At 54.2% G+C, this 23,232-nt stretch overlaps 11 protein-coding genes and 1 pseudogene across 17 annotated transcripts; 10 read left to right on the top strand and 2 right to left on the bottom strand.

Moving 5' to 3' along the window:
- Nucleotides 1-5: 5 nt before the first annotated feature.
- On the top strand, nucleotides 6-3,818 carry H310_13986 (hypothetical protein; the record flags this gene model as incomplete). The annotated part of the gene is made up of 9 exons (XM_008881673.1): nucleotides 6-270; nucleotides 321-765; nucleotides 829-923; nucleotides 971-2,404; nucleotides 2,452-2,931; nucleotides 2,992-3,144; nucleotides 3,193-3,329; nucleotides 3,398-3,580; nucleotides 3,630-3,818. 9 exons carry the CDS (start codon nucleotides 6-8, stop codon nucleotides 3,816-3,818), a joined length of 3,381 nt encoding a protein of 1,126 aa, XP_008879895.1.
- A 166-nt stretch (nucleotides 3,819-3,984) lies between these two features.
- On the top strand, nucleotides 3,985-6,552 carry H310_13985 (hypothetical protein; the record flags this gene model as incomplete). Its single annotated transcript, XM_008881672.1, has 5 exons — nucleotides 3,985-4,068; nucleotides 4,111-4,436; nucleotides 4,498-5,980; nucleotides 6,045-6,146; nucleotides 6,196-6,552. The coding sequence occupies 5 exons, from the start codon at nucleotides 3,985-3,987 to the stop codon at nucleotides 6,550-6,552; spliced, it is 2,352 nt and encodes a 783-aa protein (XP_008879894.1).
- A 56-nt stretch (nucleotides 6,553-6,608) lies between these two features.
- On the bottom strand, nucleotides 6,609-9,589 carry H310_13984 (hypothetical protein). The gene is made up of 10 exons (XM_008881671.1): nucleotides 9,276-9,589; nucleotides 8,924-9,229; nucleotides 8,610-8,873; nucleotides 8,334-8,564; nucleotides 7,970-8,284; nucleotides 7,753-7,920; nucleotides 7,511-7,708; nucleotides 7,287-7,460; nucleotides 6,953-7,228; nucleotides 6,609-6,892 (listed from the first exon to the last, which is right to left on the bottom strand). Exons 1-10 carry the CDS (start codon nucleotides 9,385-9,387, stop codon nucleotides 6,693-6,695), a joined length of 2,244 nt encoding a protein of 747 aa, XP_008879893.1. The 5' UTR covers nucleotides 9,388-9,589; the 3' UTR covers nucleotides 6,609-6,692.
- Nucleotides 9,590-9,666: 77 nt separating this feature from the next.
- On the top strand, nucleotides 9,667-11,478 carry H310_13983. Of its 2 annotated transcripts, XM_008881670.1 has the most exons (3): nucleotides 9,667-10,542; nucleotides 10,597-11,079; nucleotides 11,138-11,456. In XM_008881670.1, the coding sequence occupies exons 1-2, from the start codon at nucleotides 9,691-9,693 to the stop codon at nucleotides 11,020-11,022; spliced, it is 1,278 nt and encodes a 425-aa protein (XP_008879892.1). In that variant the 5' UTR covers nucleotides 9,667-9,690; the 3' UTR covers nucleotides 11,023-11,079; nucleotides 11,138-11,456. The 2 variants fall into 2 exon arrangements, with proteins under 2 accessions (XP_008879892.1, XP_008879891.1); XM_008881669.1 differs by having other exon boundaries at nucleotides 10,597-11,478.
- A 162-nt stretch (nucleotides 11,479-11,640) lies between these two features.
- On the top strand, nucleotides 11,641-12,459 carry H310_13982 (hypothetical protein). The gene has a single exon (XM_008881668.1). It carries the CDS (start codon nucleotides 11,654-11,656, stop codon nucleotides 12,398-12,400), a length of 747 nt encoding a protein of 248 aa, XP_008879890.1. The 5' UTR covers nucleotides 11,641-11,653; the 3' UTR covers nucleotides 12,401-12,459.
- A 427-nt stretch (nucleotides 12,460-12,886) lies between these two features.
- On the top strand, nucleotides 12,887-14,026 carry H310_13981 (hypothetical protein). Its single transcript, XM_008881667.1, has 2 exons — nucleotides 12,887-13,095; nucleotides 13,137-14,026. Exons 1-2 carry the CDS (start codon nucleotides 12,909-12,911, stop codon nucleotides 13,388-13,390), a joined length of 441 nt encoding a protein of 146 aa, XP_008879889.1. The 5' UTR covers nucleotides 12,887-12,908; the 3' UTR covers nucleotides 13,391-14,026.
- A 147-nt stretch (nucleotides 14,027-14,173) lies between these two features.
- H310_13980 (hypothetical protein) lies at nucleotides 14,174-14,929 on the bottom strand. Its single transcript, XM_008881666.1, has 3 exons — nucleotides 14,865-14,929; nucleotides 14,585-14,801; nucleotides 14,174-14,520 (listed from the first exon to the last, which is right to left on the bottom strand). Exons 1-3 carry the CDS (start codon nucleotides 14,914-14,916, stop codon nucleotides 14,361-14,363), a joined length of 429 nt encoding a protein of 142 aa, XP_008879888.1. The 5' UTR covers nucleotides 14,917-14,929; the 3' UTR covers nucleotides 14,174-14,360.
- Nucleotides 14,930-15,916: 987 nt separating this feature from the next.
- On the top strand, nucleotides 15,917-18,076 carry H310_13979 (hypothetical protein). Its single transcript, XM_008881665.1, has one exon. The coding sequence runs from the start codon at nucleotides 15,979-15,981 to the stop codon at nucleotides 17,971-17,973; it is 1,995 nt and encodes a 664-aa protein (XP_008879887.1). The 5' UTR covers nucleotides 15,917-15,978; the 3' UTR covers nucleotides 17,974-18,076.
- A 433-nt stretch (nucleotides 18,077-18,509) lies between these two features.
- Nucleotides 18,510-19,835, top strand: H310_13978 (hypothetical protein). 3 transcript variants are annotated; one of them, XM_008881662.1, is made up of 5 exons: nucleotides 18,510-18,801; nucleotides 18,857-18,924; nucleotides 18,971-19,163; nucleotides 19,220-19,310; nucleotides 19,359-19,835. In XM_008881662.1, the coding sequence occupies exons 1-5, from the start codon at nucleotides 18,527-18,529 to the stop codon at nucleotides 19,602-19,604; spliced, it is 873 nt and encodes a 290-aa protein (XP_008879884.1). In that variant the 5' UTR covers nucleotides 18,510-18,526; the 3' UTR covers nucleotides 19,605-19,835. The 3 variants fall into 3 exon arrangements, with proteins under 3 accessions (XP_008879884.1, XP_008879886.1, XP_008879885.1); XM_008881664.1 differs by having other exon boundaries at nucleotides 18,857-19,163; XM_008881663.1 differs by having other exon boundaries at nucleotides 18,510-18,924.
- A 2-nt stretch (nucleotides 19,836-19,837) lies between these two features.
- Nucleotides 19,838-21,582, top strand: H310_13977 (hypothetical protein). Of its 3 annotated transcripts, XM_008881659.1 has the most exons (8): nucleotides 19,838-20,053; nucleotides 20,104-20,195; nucleotides 20,255-20,334; nucleotides 20,385-20,488; nucleotides 20,549-20,616; nucleotides 20,677-20,919; nucleotides 20,972-21,065; nucleotides 21,116-21,582. In XM_008881659.1, the coding sequence occupies exons 1-8, from the start codon at nucleotides 19,853-19,855 to the stop codon at nucleotides 21,530-21,532; spliced, it is 1,299 nt and encodes a 432-aa protein (XP_008879881.1). In that variant the 5' UTR covers nucleotides 19,838-19,852; the 3' UTR covers nucleotides 21,533-21,582. The 3 variants fall into 3 exon arrangements, with proteins under 3 accessions (XP_008879881.1, XP_008879883.1, XP_008879882.1); XM_008881661.1 differs by having other exon boundaries at nucleotides 20,972-21,582; XM_008881660.1 differs by having other exon boundaries at nucleotides 20,104-20,334.
- A 485-nt stretch (nucleotides 21,583-22,067) lies between these two features.
- Nucleotides 22,068-22,139, top strand: H310_13976 (annotated as a pseudogene). The gene has a single exon. The product of its transcript is annotated as a tRNA-OTHER (tRNA).
- A 296-nt stretch (nucleotides 22,140-22,435) lies between these two features.
- Nucleotides 22,436-23,144, top strand: H310_13975 (hypothetical protein; the record flags this gene model as incomplete). Its single annotated transcript, XM_008881658.1, has 2 exons — nucleotides 22,436-22,769; nucleotides 22,867-23,144. The coding sequence occupies 2 exons, from the start codon at nucleotides 22,436-22,438 to the stop codon at nucleotides 23,142-23,144; spliced, it is 612 nt and encodes a 203-aa protein (XP_008879880.1).
- Between the last annotated feature and the right edge of the window lie 88 nt (nucleotides 23,145-23,232).

Genomic DNA, 23,232 nt, shown 5'->3' with positions numbered 1-23,232 from the left:
CACACATGATGAAGCGTTGCGGTGCCGCCGTTGGTTCGCTGTTGGTCATGTCTGTGGCCTCTGGCGCTACTGCGGCCGACGTGCCAGTGCAATCGCTCCCCTGGGAGCCGAGCACGTGCGGTGGGAATCTTCTGGCAAAGAGCTCCGAGTTTGGTTGCGGGCTCCACCGGTGCCAGTGCTGGCCATGTGTGTCCGTTTGCGATCCGTCGTTGGGGTGCGAGGACTCGCCCGCAGGTTCTTCGAGATGCCAGGGCCAATGTCGACTTACGGGTTAGTGCATATGTCGAAAGAAGTCTAGTATCATCGTTTCCACGACGTAGCTCTGGGCCATTTTCTCAACATCCTGCGGTGGCTCTTTGTGCTTGGATGCCCGGCCATTGTGTTTGGCTACCACATCCTCAAAGTCCAGACGGGATCGGCAACGACTCGGTCAAGCGAAGACGACCATAAGGGAGTGATCGATGGCAACACAGTCGACGGACTTGAATCGATGCTCCATCAGGACCAGATTCTGGATGTGGTGATGAACCAGGTCGAGCAGCAGCGCCGCATGATGAGTCGCTTGTTGTGGCACGTGATGCACCCGTTAGCATCCAAGGAGCAAGTCACCGAGAGGCGGCACCGATCGCGCCACGGACGACGCCACCCAACGTTCCCTGCCGCGACACAATACATGAACATACTGACGCCGTCGACGGACAACTTGGCCGCCGTCGCATTTCCACCAGAAGCAATTCAAGTCGAGCCAAGCAATCCGTTGGACGAGTAAGCGCATCAATCGTGCCAAGGAAACTGCTGATGCGTTGGCTCGACCACACACTGGTCTAGGTACATTGACTTGGGCAAACTCCACACGGGGCATGCCCACGGCGCGTACGTCATCAACCTGCACGCTCAAATCTACCTCGAGACAATGCACGAAAGTACAGTCTGCGGCCGTGTAAACACCTGTCACTTCGTGGCTGTGTAGACGTCGTTCCGACTCTCGTCACCATCGTTTTCGTCTTGGCAGTCGCCACATTCGTCGCTGCGTACAACCCGATTTCCATGGCATCGGCGTCCGTCGAGATTTCGCGATCCTCGTGCATGATGGCGAATGACAACTGCTCTTTCTTAAATTGGACGGTATCACCGGACGCCGTGGATGTCCCAGCGCCGTTTGATCTAATACCCCGTCACCGCCATCGAGTCCTGTTTCAGCATTTGCACTTGCCGCAAGTGCCTGACGTGCTGCTGTTGGAGCTGCACCTGACAGACACTCGTACGGACGACAGTTCCAACGATTTCGGGTTTTATCAGCTCAATATGTCGGCGCCTACTGCGCCGGACCCCTCGCAGCTCGTGCTGCGCTACCTGAATAGACTCAGCACGACCTGTTCAGCGACGACATGTGGCGCAATCCCACTCGCAGCAGTGTACTTGCAGCGCTTCGGCGCGTCCGAGTCGGATGTTCGTGCCCGTCGGTTTGACATTGACCTAGTCCTGTTGTCCAATGCGTCTGCGCCGACGTCGAATCCACCGCTCTCGTTTCGACTTGTCCTGACAGCGTACCAAGACAACAGGGCGTGGATCGCCGTGACCGTTCGTTGTTGCCTAGGGACGTTCACCGCGTTGTTCTTGGTCCACTTTCTACGGGCACTGAACGCCCACCTGAACCATCGCTTTCCTGACGCGGTCCAGACCAAGTCGCTGTATTTTCGAGTGTGGGGGCATATGAGCCTTGAACGCCACCTCATGGCGATCCTTCTCCTCGTCCTCGTCGTGCAGCACAATCCAATCATGCTCATCTGGACGTTGCCGTGGTTTGGCCCCTCCAGCCACAGCTACATCGTGTTTCGCAACGCGTGGGAGACCGTGGTGTACGTCGTGATCCTTGGGTCCCTTCTCATCATGCTAGACTGCTACCGGAAGGACTGCCACGAGTTCTCCAACGGCGCGTCGCTCAAGGTGGCTGGGTACTGGTTCCTCGGGGTCAAGGTGGCACTATTTGCTGGTGCAGTCGTCCTTCGATTGAGTTTGGCGCTGTCACTTGAAGGCTTGTTTGATGCGACTGTGAACGTCGCGCAGTGGGTGTCCGTTGTTGACCTGCTTCTACTCGTCGCGGGATTTTCCGTTTTCTTCGGCGTCGTCGCAATCGTCCACCGTGTGCTCGAAGCCCAGCGATACTCGCACACGAGGTACTTGTCGCTGAGCTTTCGGTACTTGACAGTGATTGCGTTTGCGATCCTGGCAATTCTCCTCCTCAACACAGCCTTCTCGAGCACGTATGCCCCCGTGTCCACGACCAAGTCGACGGATTTGACCGCAGCTGCGCTCGTTGTCGAGATTGCGACCGCCGTTTTTGTCTTCTTTGCCGTCCTCGCGTTCTACCCACCGAATAAACTCGAACCAGGCTTAATACCCCGTGGCTATGTCATTCGTGAGCGCCGGCAATACGTGCTCACACCGCAGGAGTTGTCCCCACGGCCCCACCAGACGACTCAATTCGACATTCGCAGCCGACTCTACCCCCTCAGGCAACTACGCAGCCCGTGGAAGCGTTGTCCAGAGCAACGGCAACGCTCTTGCGCCTGCCGGCCTTCCGCGCCAAAGCGTGCACGAAACCCCATCGGCTCTTTTGTCTCGAAACGGCATGCCTGCTCATGAACTGCTCACGGCATGCGTACTACCGGTCGTCACTGAACCTGCCGAACGACACGTCCGAAGACGGTGTCGTTGCATACCCTGCGACGTCGTACGTGAACCAGACGGCACTTTTGCGGGACGGCCTCGAAGAAACGATGGCGATCCACGACGACGGCACGGACACAAACTGCCTGATTCTCCATTCCGAGTTCAGAATTATCTTTGCCTTTCGTGGGACGGACAGCAAGGCAAACATCAAGACGGATTTCGAAATCAAGCTGGAGCCTTTCCCGTGGCTCCCACCAGGTAGGGCGATCGATTGCGTGGTGGCTTGCATGCGCATCGGATGAAGGCCATTGTGTACAGAATCGGACGGCTCCCAAACGCCGTTTGTCCATCGGGGATTCCTCACAGCGTACGCGACCGTGCGAGACAAATGCCACGCGGCGTTGCGAGACCTCCTCCGCCGATACGATGGGCAAGGTCATGCGTCCGACTCCGTCCAAATCTACTGCACCGGTGTGGTTGGAATTGCTTATGCAGTTGTCATGACGAAGGTTGTCCTAGGACATTCGTTGGGTGGCGCGCTCGCAACTCTGGCTGCGCTTGACTTGAAGTTATCCTTCAAACGCGACGTCGTCATGTACAACTACGGGTCTCCCCGGGTCGGGACGCACAGTTTCTCTCGCGTTTTCAACTCCCAGGTGGGGTCGCGATGGTTTGACAGTTCATATGGGACAAGTGGCCGAGAACAGTGATGAGGGATGCGTAGATGCCACTCGCGTTTCGAGTCGTGAACGAAGGCGACATCATCTGTGGCCTGCCGCAACGCGTGTCAATGAGCTGCTTGGGACAAAGCAAGAAGTTGTACAAGCATGTTGGGACAGAAGTCGTGATGGACGGAAAAATGAACGGCGACTTTCTTATTCGCCCGACCTTTGCCGAGAAGAACTTGGTAGTACGATGCACAACGGACCCATTGAGCTCACCGTCGTGATGTGTAGATTGTCGAAGTGCGCAAGAAACCGGGACGGCACTACTTGAAAGGATACACCGAGAACTTGGACATGATCCTGAAACGTTGTCTGCAAAGCGAGCGCCACCACCTGGGCGACTTTTACATGCAAAACGCCCTCGAAGACGCTTTGTACGACGACAGCATGGACGAACGTTCGCCCGTTCGATTGCCATGACCCACCATTTTATGTCGAGTGGGGTAGTGTAATGAAAGGGCCTATGCACGTGAATCGCGCGCCGGGGCGTTACTTGACGTTTTCGCACGACATGACCAGAATAGTTGGCCTAACGTTCGTTCGGCGGACCGCCCCAAACGCAAGCACAGCTTTTCATTCCTCGCACATGGGCAATGTCGTGTCGTGCCCTGGATGTACCCCCGGGAAACTGCCCATGTTCCATGCGCTTCTGACCAAGTCGCCGCCGCCTGTACACTGTGGTCGTTGTGTGATGTGCTGACTGGGCTTGTAGCCCAAGACTCCGATGCCGCACCCAAAGGAGGTGCACAAGGCGTACATGGAGCTGTTGAGGTGGAGAGGACTCGAGCCCGACGCGTGCGAGTACTTGTGCCGCGCGGAAACGTCCGAGTCTCAATGGGTCCATGTTTGCTTGTCTGTCACGAGTGCCATCGCAACGTTCGGGACTTACACTAGCCGTTCATGTAGTGCCAAGCTTGTCTTGACAACCACGACCAATCCAACGCACTGCGTTGAGCAGATCCTGACGTTGCAGTACCGACGAGACCTTATCCTGGACAACTTGTCTCTGCTGCGCACCTTCATCGCACGCTCATCAAAGTACGCAGCCGCACACTCTCCTTTTACGCACCATTCTTGGCTTGACGTGGATTGACTGCAGAGCGTGGGTCGCCGTCTTCATGGACGTCCGCGGGCTGGACGTGCTCCAGTCTTTTCTTCCCCAGCCAACCACGCCTAGGGTCGAATTCAACACAACTCGAGGCCACGCAGTGTTGCTAGTGCTATGGCACTTGTGCCACTTTCAGTCGACGTTGGTGTGTCTGGCGCAGGCCGAGAGCCATGGGTGTCTCTTGAGCTTGTGTCTTTGTCTGACTGTCCGACCCGACACCCTCAAGCTCAGGGCTGTGCGCATTCTCAATCTGGTGAGTCTCGCCAGCCCCCAAGGCAACGTCGCGGTTGTGAAGGCGCTGCAAGCGCTTGATTCCATCACGCTTGTCGTGAATGTAATTGCCGATATGATCCACGAGACGTCGCCTCCGACGCTGCTGGACGAAGTGTTCCGCCTAGTCAAGATGTTGCTCCTACTGGAAGACGACCCGTGGCTCCGTCGCGTTCTCACAGAATCGGAGACGTGTACCACATTAGTAGACTTCCATGCGTGCCGCGAGGGCGTCGCGACAGTCCAATTGCATGCGGCAGAGTGCCGAGACTTGATGAAAACACCCACCACCATGGTTTACACCCTGCACCAACTCATGGCACGGGCCAAACTCGCTAATACCGAAGATGTCCTGGTCCAAATTGCCCATAAGCTTATCGAAATGACGTCAAGGGATGCCGCGGCTTGGCAAGCTGTTGTAGATCACCTGACGGCACCTCCATTTACGCCACCCATCGAGACAACAGCTGATGCAGCGACGAAGCCTCCCCCGACCCCGCCGCCGTCCACCCACCCTACTATACGCTCCGCTGAATTGATCGCCGTGGAGGACCACCCCAAGTACGCCAAGTACTTCAAAATGCTTCAAGTGCGCGTTCCAGAAGATCTCGTGCGTCAACGCATGATTGCAGATAGCGTCGACGACCGCATTTTGGACTCGCCCCACCTCGTCGTGTCCGCTGTCGACGGCTATTCCGACACGGAACCATCGCCGCCGATGTCGTTGCCGCCAACGCCATGCCATGTATCTATGGCTTCAAATCCCCAAGGAGAAAACCACGCTCAAGAGGATGGAGGAAACACAACTCTTTGCACCCGCCACGGCGTACTGAGTGACATCCACTGCACGCAAGTGCTCAGTGTCCTGGCCAAGCTCCCATGGCCGCTCGCGCACCTTGGTCACGTGATTCAGTCGGGCGACGAGTCGACCTTGACAAGCAAAATCGTGGACAAGTTGCTCGTACTGCTAGCGATTCCGTCCACGTTGGAGAAGGACGCGATTCAAAATATTCTACAAGGCACTCACAGTTCGACTTGTCGCGATGCCGAGCGAGCCGTAGCCGTCGTACTGGCGCTGGCGGAACTCATCAAATGCTGGCAAATCTACTGGCAATTTCCTGTCACGTTGCATGACTTCCAAGCCAAGTGCTCGCTTATCCACGACACGTGCAACGAACTCATCCATTCTGCCGGCTTGCTTGAGGTATGCGCTGCATGGAGCAAGTGTTGTGGAGACAATATGCTTACTCCTTGGGCGGTGTAAGCAGATTGTCCAAATCGCGTGCAACTTAGAAAAGGCTACAGCATTTGAGTGGCGCTTCCTTGCCATGGACGATGCCAACTACCCTGGTCTGATCGAGCTGGTCCATGTACGTCAACGCTGTTATCATGTGACGAAGACGTGATATTGTGTCGTAGGCGGTGCAGGAGCTAGCGCCCCACCTTGTTCGAATTGGGATGTCCTTAGAGCGCCTTCCCAAGACAGTTGACATCAATTACGACGACATGCACGTCGTCCTGGCAGCGCAAGAAGCAAAACTCAACACGGTTGTGGCGCAACTGCCCACCTTGAGCAAACACCCATGGGCGGCATTTGTCGAGTCGGCGTCGACGGAGCTCGACAAGTGCAAAATAAATCTCGAAACAGCTTGCGTGCTTCTCGGCGACACTGCGTCGAGATTATTTGGTCGAAGTGGTGCGGTTCCGACGTCCAAATTATTTACTGTTGTACATCGCGTCAGTACTACCCTTGCTGAGGCAGACTCGAACGGGTAAGTGTTAACGTTGTGCTTTGTGTCGTTCTGTCGGAGGGGCTATTGGTACACTCGTATGTCGTGTCGAACCTATTCGTCACCGCCCATGACCGCGCGACCTGCAACTCCATAGCGACGTATTTTTCAGTGTAGTGGGAGCATCTAGGCATTCTCTTCGTGAATAAAGGTATATGCGGCCCGGGTGCCCTCTGGAATCGTCCAGTTCCACATCGAAGTGTCCAAGGGCTCTGGCAACGCGGACATGACGGCGCCAGAAAAACCGCGGAGGGTGTCGTCGACTTGGGTGATGTCGAGGACTTGAACTCTATTGAACGTTCCCAAGTTGACTCGAACGACTTTTCCTAGGAGAGCACGTGTGCTTCAATCGTCGGCACAATTTTGCGTGTCCACATCAATCATACCGGCGAAGCGGACGCCGTTGAAATACGGGACAAAAAAGCCGTACTGGCCGGACGCCCCGCCGCCGAGAAACCCGCGCAACTCGACGTCAGGCATGTTGGGGATCTGCGTCCGCAGGGTCTTGGTCAGATCCAGAACTTCGACGCCGTCGGGCGAGAACATGTCTGTATTCACGCGAACAATTTTGCCAAAGTGCTGTTTTTGACTGGAGTTCAGGCGGCGGGGAGTGGCGTTGTGGGGCCCATTCTTGTGCGGGACAAAGATTGCGTACTTGCCAACTATCCAGGACAACCATCAGCGTCAACGAGCCACAGGCTTCTTGGAAGGCATCGTTACATGCAAAGCCGCGCATGAAGCCCTTGAGGGACGGGTCGACAAGAGTGAGGTCCAAGCTGTCGATCGCTAGTGTCAGCAAGTTGACACGGGCGATGACTCCGTGGTACGGATTCACGGCGGGAGACAAGTCGTTGGCGGTCCACATATACGGGACGAAATACGCAAATGCGTTGACTAAGGGGGGCGAGGTGAATGCACAAGTTGCGACCGACAATGGTTTGAACCTGTAAAACCACCAAAGTAACCTCGGGCAAACTTTGGGTGCAGCGTGGCCAAGTCGACGATGTCCACCGTGGAAAAATCGTCGAGGTCGATGCGCGCCATGATGCTGGATGTAGGCGTGGGAAAGTATTTGTAGTTGGGGTTCACCTCCAACCCGACGCGGTTGCGGTCGAGTGGAGTCAAGTACGCGTACTTGCCGTCTACAAGAGTCTCGATCGGGAATGCGTCGCATAATGTGACGTACACACAAAGGCGCCGCCAAATCCCACGAGGCGCGAATCCGTCAGTTCCAAGTCGAGCACGGTCGCCGCCACAGCGGGGGGTTTGTGGAACTTGGACAAGTCGACCCGGACAACTTTACCCCCGAGTCCGTTGTCATTCTTGCGCTGTACAAAGTAACCAAAGTTGTTTCCTAAGCATGAGTGAGACGACGACGGGGGGTCGCTGGCCGTCCAACGCACGTGTAAAGCACGACCCAAACCCAGTCAAGTCGGGGTCCAGTTGCGTCAAGTCGAGTGTCCTATGCACTGCAGGCGAAAACGGCGGAAGGCTGGCACCATCGAACGCTCGCAGGTAGACCTTGGTGATCAAGCCGGAGTAACCCGCCCCGTTTATGAATGGAGCCAAGTACAAGTGCTCTTCGTTCATTTGGACGTTGCTGTTGAAGATCTTGTTGCCCGGATTCACGCGGTACGTCGTTGCTTCGATCAACGTCCACCGCGACAGATCATTGTACGATTCCAAACTCACATTGACATACGCGGTGGTGGTCACAACTACATGCACGCCCATTGAAACATTTTGGCTGGCCCTCAAATGCTGTACCTGAAAACCCATCGTAAAAACCGGCCAGTCGCGAATCCAACGAAGTCAAGTCAAGCACCTGCACTTGGTTGGGAAAGGGCCCGATACCCATGTAAGTATCGAGGTCGGTGAACTCGAGCACGAGCGACGGACGAGGTCGTTTTTTTCCTTTGACGTCCAGCTTGATGCGTGTCAATTTGCCGTGGAAGTCGTCCCCGTTGTAGAATGGGATCAAGTACATGTACTTGGACGCTACAGCGGCTTTTCAAGTCACTGCGTTGCTGCCAAGTTGCACACCTCGGATGTCGAACAGATTCGACTTTGCTATCGGACTGTCTTCCAAGCCAACTTTTGTCGAGTAGGCTTGCACGTAACACGGAATCTCCGGCAGGACGATGGCTTTGTCGGAGCTGGTTCTAGAGTAGTCGACAACCACGGTCCCGTTCGTGGCAAGGACTTGATAGTACATGGCAGCCGCACGCGTCGGGGTAAACATTCGAATTGACGTCAGAGTCGTAAAGACTCCGCCGTTGGGCTCGAACGTTGGCGACGCCGCTGGCACTGTAAGATGCATTTGAGCTCATGACAACAACTCGGGAGGTGCGGTATACCTTGCCATTCGTAATACGTGCTGCCTGGCCGCGACATCATGTCATCGGGAAAAGCATACCGATCTGTGTGAGCAATGTAGCACGTGCCCGCCTCAACATCAAACGACAAGCATAGCGCATCCATCACACACAGCGAGGCGCACTCTTCCACCGACGCCACAGACACAATCGCGGAATTGCTTCGGCCGCGAAAGCCATGCTCAATCACGCTTCGGAACGAGCTCAAGTTTGACGTCGCAGCGAGTCTTCGATGTCGCTGATCAATATCCGTTGTGGTGTTGTTCGCGTCACAGTACGAGTTGATCCCTGCCAGTCATGACGTGGTATCAAGGAATGACTCGGCGGCCTGTACCTGCGAAGAACTGCTCAAAGTCCTCAGTGTAAAACGAGCCCACCGATCGGCAAGCGCACGCCAGGAGCACGAGCAACGCTGCACCCTGGCGTCGCCATTGCCGCGTCGCCATCCTAAACCTTGTGCGAGCGTTACCTGCGGTTTCTCAATCGATTCAAGGACCAAGTCGATTGGAAAGATCCCCAACCCACATCATTCCCCTCCTGCGCCGTGTCTGGGCTTACAGAGCTGTGTACGCGACCACGTCGCTGCGTTTGCATCGATCGACAGGTAGAAATAGCTCGATCGAGCTTGTGAATTTTCCTACGTCCATTTGCAAGGCGACCTTTCGGCAAGTCCTCATCCACGTCAACTTTGAAACTGCTCTGGTGATTTCAGCCAATCAAACCGTGTTGAGTTCAGTTGTGGCACATCCATGGCAGCGCGGGTGGCGGACGTGGTCGTGGTTGGCGGCGGTCCGGCCGGGGTGTTCTGCGCGCAAGCCATCAAGCACCTCGTGCACTGCAATACTCGTATCGTCGTGCTCGAGGCGACAAAAGAACTGCTCAAGAAGGTCAAGATTTCCGGCGGAGGCCGATGCAACGTCACCCACGCCCGCAACAAGTTTTCCATCCGTGACCTCGTTCAGCAGTACCCCCGAGGAAACAAGTCGCTGATGGGTCAGCTGACACGGTTTGGCATAGACGAGACCCACGCGTGGTTTGAAGACCGCGGCGTCAAGTTGCACACGGAGCCGGACGGTCGAGTGTTTCCCGCCACCAACTCTAGCGCGACGATCGTCAATGCTCTCTTGCATGCAGCCAAAGATGTGGAATTTGAAACAAGGACACGCGTGACGGGGCTGACGCAAACGGAAGACGGACGATTCGAAGTCACCGCAACGCACAAAGCTTCGGACGACGAGCACCGGTGGACCGCGACAAGTGTGGTCATCGCCGGCGGGTCGTCCGTCCCGCTGTGGTCGCTGGTCAAGTCGTCCTTTGGTATCGAGATCGAGCCGCCAGTGCCATCGTTGTTCACATTTCAAATCGACAACGACCCGCGACTTGAAGGCTTGGCTGGAATCTCAGTGGACCCGGCCCGCGTCACCCTTCCCACGGCCAAGAAGCTCGCGCCAGTGACTGGACCTGTCCTGATCACACACAATGGGTTAAGCGGTCCTGCTATCCTCCGGCAAAGTGCATTTGCCGCCATTCCCATGCATGCCGCGAACTACAAGATGCCGGTACAAGTCGACTGGACAGGTGGACGGTGGCGGCTGGATGAGGTTCGTTCCAGAATCATTTCAGAAGATGTCGCATTCTTACGCATGCGTACGCAGGTGGTGCAACTGCTCAAAGCCCAGAGGCAAGCCGCTCCCCAGCGAAATCTCCGGTCGGTGTGTCCGGTCCTCGTCGATGGCAAGCCTGCCGTGCCCCAGCGACTGTGGAGCCGCCTCGCGCTCGACTCGGACATTCAATGGTCGAACGCATCCAACGATGTCATCCAGTCGATAGCTTCAAACGTCGTGCAGTCGACGTTCCATACGTCCGGGAAAGCGACGTTCAAGGAGGAGTTTGTGACCGCGGGAGGAGTTCAGCTGAACCAACTCACAAAGAACCTCGAGGCAAAGGCTGTGCCGCGGCTGTACTTTGTCGGGGAATTTCTCAATGTGGATGGGGTCACCGGCGGATTCAATTTTACGGGGTGCTGGAGCTCCGCCGTGGCGGTGGCGCACCACATTGCGTCGGGCTTACGTCAACCTTAACATTACAACCATCGACGCGCGTCAAATGTGCTCAGAGACGTTTGCACACGCCCCTGGGTGAGTTGGGAAAACGCGTGTGTGTAGTGTCCATAGCACTCACGCACGTCGGAGGCAGCTGCCATTGCAAATCCCAGCGCGCCGTTGACGAAACGATGAACGAGTACGATGACAAAGTGCTTGGGGAGACAGTGGACGCGCGCAGTCGGTGGATGCATCCGATCGGTCACGGAGGGCGAGTGCCGCAATGACGCCCCCGTCCTGAAGCTATGATAGAGACATGCGATGACCAGGCGCCGCCGCTCCCTCCTCGTTCAACGACGACCTCTCGATTTGGCTCCAAGAAGTTTCCCCATGTCGAAAGTTGCTGATGCCGAGTCTGATTTGGAGAAAAATGGTAGTTTAACGTAAGGTGAGGTTCAACGTATACATTTAACGCATACCGGTGTTCGGCTGTGCCCAATCGAAAGGAGGTGACTTGCTGTTTAAACCAGAACGCGTCGAATAAAACGCCGTGACCAATGTGTTACAGTGTGATTTGGTTACATGCTACATCCGGATACCGTTCCGCGATCTGGGCTGGAATCCGGATGACCTGTCCTTCCCCATTCAGTAGTCAATTTGACGTTTCGACATGGTGAGCTGCGCCACGTGCTCCAAGGCGGTGTACTACAACGACCCACAAGTCTATGGCAAGTCGGCGCACCTATATCACAAGAGCTGCTTCAAGTGCACTGAGTGCGCATGCCAGCTGACTCTAAATACGTTTGCGTACCATGGCGACGTCCTGCTTTGCAAGACGCACTACATGTCGTTCTTCCGAACGACCAACTCGTACGGCGGCGAAGACAAGTTCAAGAAACAAAAAGACGATGTTGTGTCCGCAACTGTCGTCAAGGAAATTGCGGCGGCAGCAGCAGCGGCGGCGCCTGCCCCTGCCCCCCTTGCCCCCCTCGACATCACCCCATACGACGTCAACGAAAAGCCAACCAAAGTGTCTCCGCTGCGCGACTCGTTGTCGTCCAACCCATTTTTGCGCAGCGACTCGAACCGTGGCATCCGATCAAGCTCGGACGCACCGGCATTAGACCAAACCAAGCGCATCAGCCCGAACAACGGCGCGAGCAAAGTGAAGCGCGTGTTTGGAGGTAGCCCCAAGTGTACGCTGTGTGCCAAGAGTGTGTATGCAAATGACCTCAAGACGCAGTTGGAAGGCAAGATCTTCCATCAAGAGTGCTTCAAGTGTGCCAACTGCTCGACGCAGCTCAACCTGAACAACTTTACCTTTGCCGGCGACCAGCTCCTGTGCAAAGTGCACTACATGCAGTCGTTCCACAAGAATAACGGGTACGCTGGAGGAGAGCAATTCACGAAGAAATAGATGTAACTTTCAAGTTTATGTATCACTGTCTGTGCATGGATGCATCGACATAACCGCGACTCGATTGACTCTGGCGTGAATGTCGCGCGCGCAGCGAACACGTCTCATCCAGGCTGCATTATCGCTACAACACGAGCGCCACCTCGACAATGCAGGACTCTATGGCTAGGCGCGGCTGCGAGACGGCCACAATGATTGCAACTTCCCGGATGAGATTACTCTTCGTGCATTGTGCGCTGGGTATCGCCCGATGAAACGCGTGGCAAACCCAGAATTATGTTGTCAGGTGTAGAATATACACTAAATATTCATTCTGGGCAATATTTATGCGTAAATAATAATGTTGGTGTGCCTATCTATTGTTTTCGAAAAATTATAAAGAGATTTTGATTTTTAGCAAATGTCGATCCATTAGAAGAGTGAATGTTCAGAGTGGATGTCGTTGGAGGGCGTATCCGGAGTACTAACACCACTTATCCGGACTTTAGAAGGAGTTGCGAGACAGAGAATGGCCGCGCATGGCAAGCCCGCGGAAGGCATGGAGTGCCTTGCCACGATGGAGGACATCACCGAAGAAACGTACGTTGAGTATCAGACGTACCCGAGTTTGCAGTGGCATCCATGCCAGTTCAGTGCCGACGTCGTCATGCAACTCCAAGAGGCCCAGTTCACTGCATTTATGAAAGGTGTCCAAGGTAAGCTCCTCCGATGAAATATCGTCTGACCACTCCAATAGAACCTGATTGCAAAGCCGAGCTGCGACGGTTGCTGGCCAAAGGGCCCCCTATTTGGATCGAAGACAAGTACGGGTTTCCCCTACCGGACAACGGCGACACACACGTCGTGGCGCTGTGGTTCAGCGGCACAAACGAAGAGAAGAGCGCGAAGCTGAAAGGTGCTGTGGAGGGTGAAGAACGGGAAAAGCTGTGGTCCGAGCTCAAGGAATTGTTGGCGGCCATGGAAGAAGACAAAGAAGAAGTGCGAAACTGAACGTACAGAACCCAACAAGTGCTGATTGAGCTAACAGCATGAACCAACGCCATGAGCATGAACTGCTCGAGAAACCTGGCCAAACTTGGACAACTCGCTGCGCGTGTGTCGCTGCTTTCACAGCATCGAACTATGCAGAACCAGTCATCCTTGCATCGTCCAGACGCGTCGGGTTTGTCTGCCTTGGCCATCGACTGCAGGGAATAGCCAAGATTACAGACCTCGTCGGTGTGTAGAGATAGGTTCCAACCAGCAGAAGGTGTCGACTCGAGGTGACGCCAACATGAGTCGTCCCGACAATGTCGTGTGCGTATTTTCGGGCAAGTGGCCGCAAACATTGCGAGATGATATTGCCAAAAGAAGCAATGTTGAGTCACGTCAACACACGAACAGCCGAGAGCGCCGGAACGAGAAGCTCGTGATGGAAAATCGCGACTGGACTCCCTATTCTGTCTTGTGGTTGCATGAGCAGCTAAAACAGCGCAACGTCCAAGGGCAGCTGTGAACTGGGACAGAACGGACAAGTTTGGGCCAGACACAGTGGTGTACTTGACAACCTTTCATCGCTGACAAGCTAGTAAGCGTGTCCAGTAACCCATCACAAAAGAGCAAAATACACGAACACATCTACGGACGACATTTTAACACGAATGTGGTTCGTTTTTGTTCCGGAATGGCTCTTCTCACAACAGACTTGACTGAAAATAACTCAAACTTGTCCTTTCGTGATGGTGTCGGGCACTCGGAGATATCCCAAAGGTCACCTTTGTCATCCCTTCCTGGACGAGAAGACTACCGGTAGTTCAAGTTTGCATCCCCCATGGCTCTGCTAAAGCATCTATGTACTGCAGGCCACGAATGGTTCTTTGCCAAGGCAAATGGCATACGACATAATCGACGTGCTTGTCCACGATGCTGCTATCATTGCCGCCGTGAGCGATTGAACAAAAGTGGTCGTCACTAGGCTGAGTCATTTGTTCTTGCCGCGAGTTCGCACGATGCGGAGAACCAACGGCTGGGAGTGATTTTGACGGGGTGGAAGGTACTCAGTAAAGGGACGCTGTGACCCGCGAGGGACATCCACGAAAGCTCCATCACATTGTAAATCGTGCCGTCGCCACAAATGTTTCCTACGCAAAGCACTTGTTGAGTACTTCTTCGCCTCTAGCGTGTGGCCATTGTACAAAGTCTCACCATGAAATACGTCGATTTCCTAACTTTGTCGTCATCTCAGTTTGAATGGCTTTCAGAACCATGCCATAGGAAGCAGACACGCCCAGTCGGAAAGGAATGGTGCTGCCGTCCATGAGCTCGAGGCTATAGCATACTGCCGTCGCTGAAGACGCCAACTCGACCTTGTTCTGGATCGCGCGCGCGGACGGCGCTCCCGTCTCACCTTGGCAGGGCTCATCTACGAGGAATATGGATATATGTCGACTCCTTTGGTCATTGTGTCGGTGAGGTCGCATTGTACCTGCCAGCAGTTGCCGGACGAGGGCCTTGCCGAACTCTAGGTCGGACTCCATTGTTCAAATGCAGATTCGACACTTTGATTGGTCAAAACGGACAGTGCATAACAACTGAACGAGAAGCTGCCACGTCAGAAACAGCCACCAATACAGTGAATCGTAGAGCTTGCTGTTTCATAGACGACGACGACATCCTCCTACCGTCACCGCTTTGAATGCTTGGGGGTCAGCAGCGTCGGCGGCGGCCAAGGGGTGATGGCAGGTCCACCTCTCGCTATGGTTCGTTCACGCGCTTTCCTCATGTATGTAGCTGTGTTGCCCGGCGACAGTGACGACGGCGCGCACCGCTCTGTCTTTGATGGGGGTGGGCTCGCCAGCAGCCATGTTGTGGGGAGCGCAACACGCAGCGTGTCAAGAAGTGACTGCACGCCCCTCCATTCGTGAGGCGAATGATTTGCATTGCCCAGGATTAACAAAAAATGTAAATTGATTCCTCAAAAATTTCTCCGGAATGTTTAAGTCCTCCGGCGTTTCAGAGAGTTTAAACATTTTGAAACGTGTCGGAATTTTGGATTTCCCACCGCAAGAATTTGACTACATACTGTAGTATGTCCAAGGCGAACTGAATTTGATCTGTAGGATTTTCGTTGGAACGTCGATGATATTGACATATATCACCCTGCTGTACACACTGTAAATGGCTGTGGATGTTGGAGACACATAATTCACGCAAAATTGATATTTTGACGACTTTGGCCAGTCCATTCCCTTACTAGTATAAGACAAGGCATAGTTAGATTTGGCTGTCTGTTGCCTGCGACGACTGAGAACAAGTTGAGCGTCCATCGAAACAAGCGGGGTGGGGATACGAAGGAGCTTCATACTGCATGGGTATTGCGTAATGTTTCACCGTTGTTGTATGGCGTGCACGTCAAGGCCACCACAAGCGCCCAACTGTCTGCTGGGGGCGGGCCGCGTGGTGGCGTTTCGTTGGGTTGATGGGTGGTTGGTTGGGCACTCGCTGCTTTTGCGAAACGAGCAGCGTCAAGTATATTTAGAGCCGTCCATATACCGTGGACACTTCATTGAAACTCGTGGTTCGATTTGGCATGAACACACATGGTCGGGGCCAACCAGACCTCTTCCAAGTACAGCGTGAATGTCCGCCACGAGGGGTCTAAGCTCACTGTCGATGGCATCAAGCAGGCGTTCACCAAGACATTTCGACGGGGTCAAGACTCGATCGACAAGTCCAACACACACAGTTCTGGCCAGCACCACGCGATGGAAGTTGCCTCACGAGACAAACGCTTCGACATCTACTTTCGCCTGTTCGTGAACTGCTCGGAATTTTTCGTCGTCGGACTGCTCCTGATTGTCCACATCTCACTCAACTTTGCCGGGTTGTGGTCGCGCCAAACCACGACAGCCCACCCGGCGATTGCCAGCACGTGGTCGACTGTCGGAGACGCGTGCCTCCTCACCTCTGCAGGCTTCAAATCTTGTAGTCCTAGCGAAGCAAACCTCACGACTTCCGATGCGTGGGCTGCGATAGGGACCAGCCTCGCTCGGCAACTTGGAGCCACCCTCGTGGACAATTCAATGTCCCTCGCCGTCACGACATGCGCATTCGGACTCGACAAAGGTTACGGAGGCATTGTTTTTTTGCTGTCCACGCATCGGGTTCCAGACTGCGCCCCACAGACAGCCGAAACGCTGGTGTCCATAGCAATGCTTGAAACAGCGTTTGACGACACTGACGCGGTGCAGTATCTCCTCACCACGTACGCTGACGACGACGAAGTTGCGCTGGACGTTCGCATGGACACGGATGGATCGAAAACGTCAGTGTTCGCGAACGTGACCAAGGAATTCGTGGCCCCCAACGGGTCTGTCACGTATGCACGTCCCAATCACACAAATTGGCGGTACCAGGCCGTCCCGTTCCATCTTCGCTACGTTTTTCACTACTCTTGCACCTCCGAAGTTGTCCAAGGCAACGCATGGACGAGCCACATTGGTGAACTCTCCGGTTTGGCCCTGCAAGTCGGACACACGTGTCAGCACGATGTTTCGAATGGTATCGAGATCACGGTGGCCCAGTGCATTGCCATCGCAGTGATGTTGCATCTGTTTGGCGGCGACATGTTCACGACCCTCGTCGGCGTGCAAGGCGTCCTGCTGGGCAAACCTGTCCTGACGTATGACTTTCTATCTGGTCTGGAACGGCGTCGCCTTGTGATGGCGCTGCTCGTGGTCATCCGCATCGGAGGCATCTTTTACCTCGAAATCGCACGGTTGTACCATGACACAGCCGGACAAAAGTTTATTTTTTACGTCGTCTGTGCTATGGCCAGCGGCCTCTTCACGCTGGTGGTGTTTTGGATCATGGTGATGATCCAGCACCTTCCGTCGCCGTCGTTTCTCAAAGGAAAAGTGATTCGAATCTTTGCACCGTTCATGCACATGGGAACGTTGGGGCTGTCGCTGATCATTGTCGTGTCCTGGGACGTCTCGTCCACGTTCTACGAGCCGCTCTGGCAGCGTTCGCAATCGAATCTGACATTTGTCGTCCAGAACAAGACTCTTGTTTCGGGAGCGTATGATCAATTGGAAGTGCTGTCGTGCGTGCAAATGCTCCTCCCAGACCTCTTTCTTGCGTCGGGGATCATGATTATCCTTAGCATCTTGTACCCCATGGTCCGCCATCGCCGGATCTACTTGGATTTGGCGTATTTTGAACACAACGAGTTTCTCACCCGCGAGTTTGTGCCGTCGTACGTCACATGCTTGCCGCTCTACGAGTCCGAGTGCATCAAGTACGGCAACAAATTGTTTGTGAAGGCGAGTACGTTGGCTGTTCTGGGATATGGCATCATCGAAGAGCAGGCTAGTTCGGTGATTGAAGTGAAGCCGCTTGGAACCAAGGTTGTCGAGCCGTCGTTTGTCGTACTCAGTCTGTACGATCTCATGATGGCATTGTCTTACGTGCGGGCATACGCCCCTCGCATCGTGTGTACCGTTCAGTCGTATCAATTTCAGGCGGTTCCAAAGGGCACCAAGATTCGCAAGACCACAAAGTACCGTTTGAACAAAGGAACCTGCGTCAGTTGATGCAACGACCGACTTGTTTGGCTCTTTCGTAGTTTGTATGAACAGATATTGTTCGACACAGTGGCGCGCTTGAATATACTCCGCAAACCAGCAAGATGACATACTGTACCCATGGCGTGCATGGACAATGGATCAAAAAAGCCATAGAACACACCTGCCTGTGCTTCCGAAAGCAAAAGGGCTATAGCCGACACCTACCTCTGGTGCCGAACTATTCTGTACTCGAGTGCCACGTCGATCCATAATCCTGGACTGGCGACTTAATCTGGTGGTGTTGCGCTCGCAGGTACATAGGATCAACAGGTGCATCGCCTAAAACGAGGCAATGGAGCGCGAAGCAAATACTCTACTGCGCTCACAACGACCATGCATGAATACGAGTCGCGGACCAACTCTGCCGTCTCTGGCGAGCCTTCGCCTATTCGACTCGAATATACGCATGCTCTGGCGTATGATAAGACCAACAAGGAATTCTCACATGGCTCAAATGTCATTCTCCCAAGTCAAGAAGTGTACTGGCCAATCAAAATCAACCAGGCCAAGTGAGAAGGCCATGACAGCGTCGGCGGTCGTACTGGTGATGTGCGGGTTGCCAGGAGCGGGCAAATCCAGCCTTTGCCAAGCGCTAGCTACACACTACGAATCCGGCGATAATGTGTCCGTCGAGTGGATCTGCTACGACGACATCTTCGACTCGTTTCGCCGCCATGACGAGACGTTCGACCCGCTGGCTTGGCGTGACATGCGCATGGCTGTGGTTAATCGTATTCAGTCGCGTTTGCGGGAATTCGCCGACACTGCCGATATAGTGAACCACATCCTTCATGTGTACGTCTGTGTGCGCGCTTGCGATTCTTTTGGTGCAGCTGACCCTGTTTGCAAGGTTCCTCGTTGACGACAACATGTACTACCGCAGCATGCGCAAACGATTCCATCAACTGGCCCGAGAATGTGCGTACCCCGACGGCATGGTTTGATATGCCATACGGTGTTCTAGTTCGCGCTGGGTTTGGTCAAGTGTTTGTCACGACTTCCAACGAAATTTGCTGGCAACGCAACCAAACTCGACCTGTTCCTGTCCCGGAGTCTGTGTTTGGTCGCATGGCATCGCTCCTGGAAGTTCCTGATGCAAGTTCAAACGCATGGGAGTCACACACCCTTCAAGTTGCGTTGGAAACCGAGTTGCAGAGGTCTGTAACGTGAACGCTATTACTAGAAAGCAAGCCCTCAATTTCTTGCCACACAGGGACGATGCAGTTGTGCGTACAATGGAATTCGTTTGGCGGATCGCTCAGCATCCCGAATCAAGTCTTCATGACGCAAATGCCCTTGAAAAGGTACATACCCTCCTTCATTTCCTCCGCAGCATCCCTTGGTCTGCATAGGAAGCAAGCCGGGAATCTAATCGTCGCAGCGTTGTGCACTGTCTTGACGGGCGACTTCGGCGCCTCGTCGGGACAATCCTCCGTGACGAGACATCCAAGTCCGCGATGGCAAAATGTTTGAACACGGCAAAGGACACTGTGCTTGACCAATGCCGACAGACAGCACCTTGTGACGTCGCCGATGTCGAAGCCACAGTTGACGAGTTTGTCGCAGCTTTCCTTCACCTCGTCGAAGCATCGCGCTAGATTTCCAAGCCACCACCTCCAGCCCATGCTCAACGTGACGGGACCCAGCCACACGTAGACCCATTAAACCTCGTTTGACGCACGGAATGAGCCAGCACGCATGGAGCTTCTCACGTCGACGACTTAATCTTCTCTCTGGACGACACTTCGAACAGCGTTTCGTGCAATGTACGACTCTCTTAAGTACGACATATACTTATGTGAGAATGAATGCCAACATCAATTGTTTTGCCATCGGGCTTTCCGATATGCCACTGAACCGCTCTGTCGTTGCCGCCGCCGCACTCTTTCTCGCTGGGAATCCCGTCCATGGGTACTACGAGGGTAATTCCACGGCGAAGCTTGACCGCTTTGCCTTTGGCTCGTGCAATGATCAAGCGAAACATCAGATGTTGTGGCCCGTGATCACTGCGAAACACCCACAACTGTGGTTATGGCTCGGCGACAATGTGCGGTTTCCATCGCTGCTGGATTATGCATGCTCATCACGGTTTTGTAGATCTACGGCGACATTCGTGTCTGGGATACGGCGACTTTGTCGAAAGGTGTCTTCCGCCCCGCTCCGCCGGACGTTCTCGCCGCTAAATACAAGTAAGGTCCATCTGCATGAACGAATGTTTCGTTCGTCAAACATCCACCACGGTGAAAAGGCAGCAGCTAGCACATCCCGACTATTCACGCTTTCGGCAAACCTTCCCCATCATTGGCATTTGGGACGACCACGACTATGGTACGACGCATGCGAGACCGCATTTAATGTTGATACATCTGCTGCGGCAGGCATTAACGATGGTGATAATCACTACCAGTATCGAAAGGAGAGCCAGCAGCTCTTTCTGGACTTCCTGGACGAGCCCAAGAACTCTCCACGACGGCATCAAGAGGTTCGTCCTCTCCACACTATCCTTGTGATGACAAAATCAAATCAATGCCAAACTTTCTAGGGCATCTACACGTCGTACACGTACGGCAGCGGGGTAACCAGCGTCAAGTTTATTCTGCTGGACAATCGGTACGACGCTCTGTCACGATGACATCTCCAACCATGACGCCATCTTGATAATTTTGGTAGGTATCACCGGGACCCCTACGGGACAGAGTTTGGCGATTTCCTTGGACAAGCTCAGTGGACGTGGCTCGAACACGAGCTAATGACGTCGACTGCGACGTTCAACATTGTGGCCGCGGGCATCCAAGTGCTGCCTGACGATCGATGGCACAAGATTGGAGAATCGTGGTCCAAGTTTCCGAAAGCGAGGGCGCGACTCTTATCACTCATCCAGTCTTCACGTGCGTCGGGAGTGATCCTCTTGAGGTGAGTTGACATGACACAGAATCCAGCCTTCTCATAGACGCGTCGTCTACAGCGGCGACGTCCACTTTGCCGAAATTAACCAAGTCCGTTGCGGAGACGCCTACAACTTGACGGAAATTTCGAGCTCCGGCATGACGCATGCATGGGTACGTGGTTTTCGGCATGAATTGCATTCATACTCAAGCACATGCGGCAGAAACTCATGCGTGGGGTGATCGGGCCTGCCTTTACACTTGCCAACATGATCCTGCCGTGGCATTTTCGTGTCGACCCACACCAGTACTACGGCTCGTACAACTTTGGTGATGTCGCGTTTGACTGGTCCAAGTCGCCACCGACTGCCGCCGCGTCGGTGTATGGGAAAGACGGCCTCCTCAAGCTCCAGCAGGTTGTTCAAGCCGACAGATACTCCGGAGATGGACCCGTCGCGTGTGGCCCCATCCACGCCGTCTATCCTACGTACTTCCTCTTCCTCAGGGTGTTCGTCGTCGCCGTGATCTTGGCATTCATCGCGAGCGTCCTCGTGAACGCCATCGTCCTCGTTGTCGTCCCGCTTCAGCTCGTTTGGCGCCTATTTGCGTTCCTTCGACATCCAAAACTGAAGAGTAGCTGAATCGGTCAAAGAAAAAGTATCTCAAATGTATTTTTCGAAAAATTGGCAAATTGTGTCAATGGATGGATGTAACTAAGTCGAAGAGTCGCCAGGAAAAAGGCTGCAAAAAAGCAGGGCTACAGAGATATCGTTCGTATGAAGCTTTGCTCTACAGTGAACGACGGAAATCCTTCCCCCTTGGTACTAGTGCAATATCTTGATATTTGTATAAGGTAATATTATTTCGACGTTGGGTTTTGCTGGAAATTTTATTGCATTGAATTTTTTCAGCTGATGAGGACTGCGTTGTTATTGGCCAAAATTTTGCAATTTCGACGTCACTGAGCGAGTGCTCGCGACCAACTGGGGCGACAGATTTTTAGGGACACCTAGTACTTCGAATTTTGTTGAAATTGGAACATAATTGGTCAGGTAGCTTCGAAATTCGCAGGGCATTAAAGCCAATCAACAACAAAGCTGGAGACATTTCTCAATTTCAAACACCCGAGTTTTTTAAATAGCTGGTACGATGGTCCACTTACAAAGGTAAGCGTTTGACGCGATAGTGCAGTGGTAAAACACGTAGTGTGTCTTGAGTGAGCCCCAGGTTCGAGTCCCGGACGCGTCGAACTTTTTTTGCAAAAACAGCAATACAGACTCTGGCGCTTCCTCCAAGGCTGCTGGTATTGGCGGCAAAGTTGCTCCAGAAATGCCCGGCGGCATGGCATTCGACAGCGAGGTAATCAGCCGATCTAAAATTGTGTGGCTGGACGGGAGCGGTGTAGAGCCATTCGTGGTTCCGCGTGTCCGTGGCAATTTTATCGAGGCCTGTTCGGCCCGTTGAGCAAAGAAACCACATGGCCAGACGAGTTTCAAGTACGGCTGTGGCAATCGCGGTCGGATGCGGCAGTCCATCATCGGTGGATGGAAGCCGTAGTGGTCAACTGCAGTTTCCCCGACGATCAGCTTGCGCTCTGGCAATCCACGGCTGTCCTGGAGACAACGAATGCGCTCTGGGTCGACAAATCGCTCGATGATACCCGGCACGCGCCGTTGAACCAGCCCACGCAGAGCCTGCCAAAGTTTACCTGGTGCTGGTTCCTCCAGCGATTCCTAAGCCGACCTGTTGCAGCAGCCCAGCTCTATCTCTACACCATCGGTCTCATCGAACACAAGAAATCGCACCCCCGTGTTGAGGTGATGGCGGCGCTCCTTGGATTGTCGGGGGTCAAGATGGACCTCTCGCGACTCGCCGACTGTGTCTTCAGCGTTGTTGGGGCGCGCTATTTCCTTTGCCGACGCTGGCAGGAGTTCTTGCGACGTCGCTTGTGAAGCCTGCCATGTTGACTTGACAGCGATTGAAGGTGCGTTAGCCGAAGTATTTGTGACGGCCGATCGAGTGGGCAGTGCGTTTGCCAGTCAACTTCCTCGCAGCCATCCATTCAACCGCGTTCTCGTGTCGAGTGAGTGGCACGGCCGATTGACGGAGATTTTGGGGGCTGAAGCGTCGAAAGCAAGTCCCTTGATGCGAACATCGTCGGCGGTGTGGACCGACGACGGCGCGATCAATACATCAATAAGCTCCTTGCACACGGCGCGGACGACCGCTTCGTCGCGCACGACAGGTGTTTGAACACGGCAAAGGACACTGTGCTTGACCAATGCCGACAGACAGCACCTTGTGACGTCGCCGATGTCGAAGCCACAGTTGACGAGTTTGT

Source organism: Aphanomyces invadans, assembly GCF_000520115.1.
Source record: "Aphanomyces invadans strain NJM9701 unplaced genomic scaffold supercont1.59, whole genome shotgun sequence".
Classification (NCBI taxonomy): domain Eukaryota; phylum Oomycota; class Saprolegniomycetes; order Saprolegniales; family Verrucalvaceae; genus Aphanomyces; species Aphanomyces invadans.
Note: the sequence above shows the minus strand (reverse complement) of the source record. Positions and strands in the feature narration are given on the sequence as shown.